This window comes from Chionomys nivalis, chromosome 13 (genome assembly GCF_950005125.1).
Source record: "Chionomys nivalis chromosome 13, mChiNiv1.1, whole genome shotgun sequence".
NCBI classification, from domain to species: Eukaryota; Metazoa; Chordata; class Mammalia; order Rodentia; family Cricetidae; genus Chionomys; species Chionomys nivalis.
This window is the reverse complement of record NC_080098.1, coordinates 67,892,398-67,899,568: the sequence shown is the minus strand read 5'-3', so window position 1 is coordinate 67,899,568 and position 7,171 is coordinate 67,892,398. Positions and strand designations below refer to the sequence as shown.

The following is a 7,171-nucleotide window of genomic DNA, read 5'->3' as shown; positions in this document are numbered from 1 at the left end:
TTAATTTAAAGAGCAGTGATCATTTCCAGGGTTGTTGGCTGGGGAGTGCCTCTCAAGGGCAGCCCTAAAGGGAAGTTTTTCCCCCCAGATTGCCCCTATTGTCATCTCCAGCTTCTGTTGCTACACTCTTAGGAATGTTACTGTAGAGCCTCCCCTCCAAAGGAGTGTCACTATGGATCCCCCACCCAGAGCGTCACTGTACTGCCATCTCTTCCAGAAGTGCTAGCTACAGGAGCGCTTTCCCTCCCTAAGGAGTTCTTCCTCTTCCAGAATGCTCCTCAATCCTGCCCTAGAGGACCCCAAAGCTTCCGGTGCTGTCAAAGGTGCCGATTGCCCTTATCTTTCTCATTCCAGATGGCGCCGGGGTAGGCAGAGTGTGAGGAGTTACACAGTTTCAGACTCACCGTCTTGGACGAGAAACATCCCTTAATCTGTGTGTACTGGTAAGAAGGGAAGAAAGTATAGTGAACTGAATTTCCAATTGCTTAGAGAGTGACTGTCATGGGGCTGAAACTTGGGGATGCTGCACTGTGCTGGCTTAAGGCTTTAAGGCAAATAGTTCTCAATCTTCCTGACACCGCGACCCTTTAATACAGTTCCTTATGTTGTGGTGACCCCCAACCATAAAATCAGTTCATTGCTACTTCATAACTCACTTTGCTACTGTTATAAATTGTAATATAAATATCTGGCACGCAGGATGTCTGATATGAGACCCCTGTGGGGATCACAACCCACAGGTTGAAAACCGCTGCTCTAAAGGGGTTCTTGGGGCATCTATCTGATGGCTAGCCCATGGAACTTGGTGTGCGGCAGCAAGGATACTGGTGGGAGGACGGAATTATGTGCCCAGGTGGAGGAGCATCTGTGTCAACCATAAGGGTACTGCACCTAAGCCCAAGATCAGCCTTCTGCTGGCTAGTTAGGATGGCTATTAGATAATTTAGAGAAAATGTTGGTATTCACTGGGGTGTGTGGTTCTCATGGAGACAGGACTATTCTTTTTTAAAAAATGATCTCAGAAGGATTTCTGCCCATGAAATCCTTGTCTAGGTCTGTATCTGGTGCCCTAAGCCTTCTGGAATAAGCATCTCATTTAATACTTAGAGCAGCCCTCATCAGTAAGGATGAAAATGCAGGCAGAGTGACTTCTGGGTTCCATGGTTCATCTCTTTTCACAGAGACAGGAAGAGTCTCTAATGTCCCATCTATGCACTGACACATTTCCTGGGGCCAGGCATTTCCGTCTCCACTTTACCCCCGTGGTAATTATTCAGATTATGGATTACATACTAGACGTGGTCGTGTTGAAGAACATGCAAGCAGTGGTCAGGCGGACAGGTCACTATGCTCGCTAGCTGATGTGTTAACTTTGAACAAGCCCCATACATTTCTGAGCATCGTTTTCCACAGTTGAGCTAGAGATGTGCAGGCCTGTGAGGAAGTTTTGCCAGACGTTCAATGTCATAGGGTGTGTGCACACGTGTGTGTGTGTGTGTGTGTTTGGGGGGCACAGAGGCTTTTGAGTTTATGCCAGGTCTCTGTTCACTTGCAGAGTAAGATGACACATTGTTCATTACTGCTCCAACCCTGGCACACAGTGGGCACAAAGGCGAAATCCTGGCTCAGTAAATAACATGCTAGCCGAAGGGACTTCCTGCTCTTGTAAGTTTTAGTGGTATTTCAAGTGAAGGAGCTCAGAATGTGGAAGACAGTGCCTCTAATCTTTCAGATTCTGGTAGTCGGGGACGGGGGAAAGCAGTGTCTAAGCCCTGAATCTTGGGGATACCATAGAATCTTGGGATACATCTCTGATCTGCGCCAGTTAGGGCGCAGGCGGAGTGCAGGAAACCATAGGCGCCGGCAGAGGGCGCCAGATTCCCGCAGAGCATGTGGCACCGCTTCGGGGTGCTTGCGGGGCGCGGGTCACGGGCTGCATTCGTGAGTTGACCGTAGAAGCGCCTCGGCGGGCGAAGCACGGCGCGAGCGGCCCGGGAGCTGGCGCAGGGTTGGCAGAGTCGTGGAGCGTGGTCTCCCAGAGCGGTAAGCACCCGTGTCCCGGGGCTCCTCATACCCCAGTTGCGGGGCAGTCGGAGACAGCGCAGTGACTGAAGCGGGCAGCTGTCCGGGGCTTGCGAGGCGTGGGTGTGGGTAGCGTCCGCTTTAACCCCGAACTTTGGGTGGAACTTGGGGTTGACCTGAAGAGGCGCTGAGTGCAGGGACCCAAGTTCGGCTTACTAAAGATTTGAACGTCAGGATTTGTCCCGTGGGTTCTGTCTTGATCCGGGGTTCCCAGGGTGGGCGAGGTAGCCAGAGGGGGCAAAGCGATCACGTAGGCGTCTCATAGCTCTGCTCCAGCTGCGCCATCAGGGAACCACGTGTGGCTGTAGCCCGCCACTCTGCCTGTCAAGCTGAGCCCATCCCCAGGGTCAGGAGGAGATGCAGAGGCGGGTGGCCCGTGCCCTTGCCTACCTGCAGCTCTTGCCGCTGCTGATGGGGTGCGCCACTGGGAGGAGGCTCGGGGGTCCTTCCCTAAGACCTAGGAGCCGAAGGGAGCCAAGCACTGGGTTCCCTCAGACAGAACAAAAAGCCGTCCCAGCCCTGGTGGTGCCTCTCTGAGAGCCCCAGGGGCAGCGATGTGTAGGTGGCCAAGGTAGCAGGGGGGCGCAGCTTCCTGCGTATCTGGTCTGGGATTCCTTACCCAAATCCAGCCCAGAGATTTTTTGTGCATCAGGAGGGGAACACTTGCTAGGCCGCCTGGACTCACTGTGGGAGCTCCAGGGGTTTTGGGAGAGGCGACCCCAAAGCAAGGTAGGTGGTCTTGACAGACTCGCCCAGGAGTTGATGAGCTGGTATTTAATGGTGCTAAACGTGCGAGCTGTATATCATCTTGGTGAACGACTTTGTATTTTCCTTTGCTTTTTAGGGCATCGTGATACATGGGGCTCCAGGGACTTGGGGGAGAAATACATGTATTTTAGGCTGTTTCTCGGAGGGAGAGAAAGCAACCCCGAAAAGTGACTATAATTGACCAGGAAGAGGCCGCAGATTCTCGAGTTAAAGGCTTAGTATATGCTGAAAAGCCGGTGCTATCCTTGAGGAATCTAGGGATCAGCCAGTGCCCGGGAGAACGACCCGGAGCACGGAACCCAGAAGACAGATGGAAAGCAAAAAGGTCCTTTTCCCGGCATGGCTTGGGTTGCTACAGGGAAGCTCCTGATCGAACACCTCTGCCCTTTAGTCCGGGCAGTCATTGGGGCTGGGCAAGGGACTGCTGCCTGGTGAGTGACCAGGGGAAGTCTGGCTAAGCCTGCTCAAGAACACAAGGACCAAGCCACCCAGAAGTGCTTTCTGTCTAGAAGATGGCTCTGAACACTTCTACCATGGATGGAGCCGGGCTGGCCGTGGAGAGGGATTTCTCCTTTCGCATCCTTACGGCCTGTTTCCTGTCACTGCTCATCCTGTCCACTCTCCTGGGGAATACCCTTGTCTGTGCGGCTGTCATCAGGTTTCGACACCTGCGGTCCAAGGTGACCAACTTCTTTGTCATCTCTCTAGCTGTGTCAGATCTCTTGGTGGCTGTCTTGGTCATGCCCTGGAAAGCCGTGGCTGAGATTGCTGGCTTTTGGCCCTTTGGGTCCTTTTGCAACATTTGGGTAGCCTTTGACATCATGTGCTCCACCGCATCCATCCTTAACCTCTGTGTGATCAGCGTGGACAGGTACTGGGCTATTTCCAGCCCTTTCCAGTACGAGAGGAAGATGACCCCCAAGGCAGCCTTCATCTTGATCGGCGTAGCCTGGACTCTGTCTGTTCTCATCTCCTTTATCCCAGTGCAGCTAAGCTGGCACAAGGCAAAACCCACGTGGCCCTTGGATGACAATGCCACTTTCCTGGAAGACACCGAGGATGCCAACTGTGACACCAGGTTGAGCAGGACGTATGCCATTTCCTCCTCCCTCATAAGCTTTTACATCCCCGTAGCCATTATGATCGTCACCTACACCAGTATCTACAGGATTGCCCAGAAACAAATCCGGCGCATCTCAGCCTTGGAGAGGGCAGCGGTCCATGCCAAGAATTGCCAGACCACCACGGGTAATGGCAACCCCGTGGAATGCTCTCAATCAGAAAGTTCCTTTAAGATGTCCTTCAAGAGAGAGACTAAAGTGCTGAAGACCCTGTCTGTGATCATGGGGGTGTTCGTGTGCTGCTGGCTCCCCTTCTTCATCTCGAACTGCATGGTCCCCTTCTGTGGCTCTGAGGAGACTCAGCCATTTTGCATTGATTCCATCACCTTTGATGTGTTTGTGTGGTTTGGGTGGGCAAATTCTTCCTTGAACCCCATTATCTACGCCTTTAATGCTGATTTCCAAAAGGCATTCTCAACCCTCTTAGGATGCTATAGACTCTGTCCTACAACGAATAATGCCATAGAAACAGTTAGCATCAACAACAACGGGGCTGTGATGTTTTCCAGCCACCACGAGCCTCGAGGCTCCATCTCCAAGGACTGCAATCTGGTTTACCTGATCCCTCATGCCGTGGGTTCCTCCGAGGATCTGAAAAAGGAGGAGGCAGGTGGAATAGCTAAACCACTGGAGAAACTGTCCCCGGCCTTATCCGTTATATTGGATTATGACACCGATGTCTCTCTAGAGAAGATCCAACCTGTCACACACAGTGGACAGCACCCGACCTGAATTCTGGGTCCTCATCTCTGAAGCTAGGATTTCCCTGGAGCTTGTTCTTAAGGAATTACAGTCCAGTGGGACTGTGAGCCACCATGAGATTCCCTCTGCTGCTTCTGAACAATTGCAAAACTTTCCAAATGCATCACTTCCAGTGTGTTTTCTAGGGACACGCCAAGAGCCGCAGAGGAAGTGACTTTGGCTCTGAAATCATTTTTGAAACTTATTGTCTCTAGGATGTTACAAAAAAAGCTAGAGTCAAGAGTGAACAGTAAACAGCTTCACTTAGAAAGCAAAACTTTCCTAGGAAGGAAGTAAGAGAGTTGAGTTTGCTGTGTCCAAACAGGTGCTAAAACTGTCCGATCAGTTTTCAGATTGTAAAGGTAGGTGCATGCCTTCATTAATTATTTCTACAGTAATAATTGAGCCTTACAGCAAGAGTGGAATTTCTCTTTTTCAGGGTTGACAGATGTTCTGTTGATAATGGTTTTATTTATTATTTATTTATTTATTGCATTATATGGATATATTAAATTTATCATAGTGAATCTATATTTATCATATTTAATAGAACAAACCAGTATGTTCCGAGACTGAACAGTCCATTGTACTAGCACTTTATGAGCCCGTGAAACAAAGACACAGACTCCGAGATTCTGAGTTGTGAATTGCTTCTAGAAAACACAGCAAAGACTGATGCGGAGGCTTGCTTAACTCCACACGGACACAGATACATACAAGATGAGAAGTGACTAATGCCACCTATGCTCCCGACCCTAAAAATATTTTGAAAAGATTTTTTTTTTTAAAGAAACTACTATTGTGTTCTGAGTGTCTTAAATGGCAGAGGCTTTCCCAGGGTGAATTTGCACTTCTGTAAATATCTATGTAAAAGCCAGCTCAAGAAGGATACAACTTTTCGTTTCTGTCTTTGGATGGTGAGGAAGAGCATATGCCACTTTGTATTTATGTAAAATAATTGGCCCTCCCTGTCGTTCCTCATTTCATGCTTGAAATAACATTCTGAAACAAACAAATGGCTGTCCAGGATTAAGATCTGCAGCGGGCATGAGCTGTAAATTCATGGGTCACAGCCGCCCCTCTGCTGGGAAGCATTCATCACTGGTTCTTCAGCTGCTCGTGTCTAACCAAGCCGGCTGCTCAAGGGGCTACTTTTGTAGAGCTCTAATCTGAATTTAGTATCCCCTTTTCGAAAAAGCTCTTCAGTGTTGGTGGGAAGCTAGCTAATGAATGGTGCCCCATCATCACATAAGATGCTTCTGCTGGTGGGAGGACCAGAAGAGGCCCTTTCCCTGTGTCTTGAGCACCCCAGAGCCATCAGCATCCCTAGTCACAAACACTATTTTTTTTCCTCTGTGCTTTTGAATCTAGTTTCCACGTCACAGCCTGGACTGCAAAAAGTACCATCAACTCCCCTCATGTGGGGATGTGAACTCATGTGGGGCATGCAACAGTTTCCTTTCTGAAATGTTTACAGGTGTTCTAGCTAAGCAGTTGGTTCCACGTGGACCGAACTGATGAAAAGGGAAGAGCTTGCTGTCAGCAGCTCCTGCCTCCGGTCTGTGTCATTCTGTATTTCGAATGTTTTCTCAGCTCTGCTGCTTGTATGCTTTCTTACAATAAAAAATATTTTGTGAATTCAAATCGACCTCAGTGGAGCTGTGTTACATTTGTTAAACACATATTAAAAGCTAGGCTGTTTCAGGTTGACAGCTAGGGAAGCGAGGACGTCTCAGATACGCTTTTCATGCTTAAGACGGGAATTTCTCTTGTATTTGCCCCAAGCTGCTTTTGGTTATTTCAGTGGAAACTAGTGCCTCACTCTTTCCTTGTGTTTTAACCGTGTTCTGAAAAAGAAACCTTTGTCCACGTGAGGAATCAGTCTGCTTCTCATTTTTGGCTCTTTCTTTTTAAGAGATTATTTTTAAATGGAGTAGACTTTTAGAAAAAGCTGGCTTGCTCTGGGTGACTGTGATTTCATGTCCGACAGCAACCACTACGCATGCAAGTGGTGCTTACTTCCAAATGCAACTAGAAATGACCTGTTCTACAGAACTCATGGGTTGCGATGCTGGGATCACCACGATGCTTAACAGGCACAGCCTTGGATTCTGTCAATGCGACTTCCCTCCTAACTCAAAGCAGGAAAGGGCTCAGCAGCTGGGGATGCAGAAATTAAGGGTTAAGTTTATAATCTGGAATATCACACAGCAGATGGCATCTCTGTAGAACCCCCACTTGCTTCTCCCAGGCTCTGGCTCTCAGTGAACACATCTGGAATGAGCACAAGGAAAGCCTTGTGCCTGTTCTTCATACCTCATGACTTCTGGAGGGTTTTACTCCTGGGGGCTCATCATGGTCCAGGCAGGAGCTCAGCCACAGGCTACTGTGCTCAGGCAAGGCTGTCACTGTAGAGCCCATGAAACCTGATCCAAGGGCCTCCCTTTAATAGGCTATTT

The 7,171-nt window shown here is 49.2% G+C and overlaps 1 protein-coding gene across 2 annotated transcripts; it reads left to right on the top strand.

Moving 5' to 3' along the window:
* The first annotated feature begins 1,940 nt into the window (after window positions 1–1,940).
* On the top strand, window positions 1,941–6,310 carry Drd1 (dopamine receptor D1). Of its 2 annotated transcripts, none has more exons than XM_057787729.1 (2): window positions 1,941–2,043; window positions 2,927–6,310. In XM_057787729.1, exon 2 carries the CDS (start codon window positions 3,363–3,365, stop codon window positions 4,701–4,703), a length of 1,341 nt encoding a protein of 446 aa, XP_057643712.1. In that variant the 5' UTR covers window positions 1,941–2,043; window positions 2,927–3,362; the 3' UTR covers window positions 4,704–6,310. The 2 variants fall into 2 exon arrangements, with proteins under 2 accessions (XP_057643712.1, XP_057643713.1); XM_057787730.1 differs by lacking the exon at window positions 1,941–2,043 and adding an exon at window positions 2,513–2,811.
* Window positions 6,311–7,171: the final 861 nt, after the last annotated feature.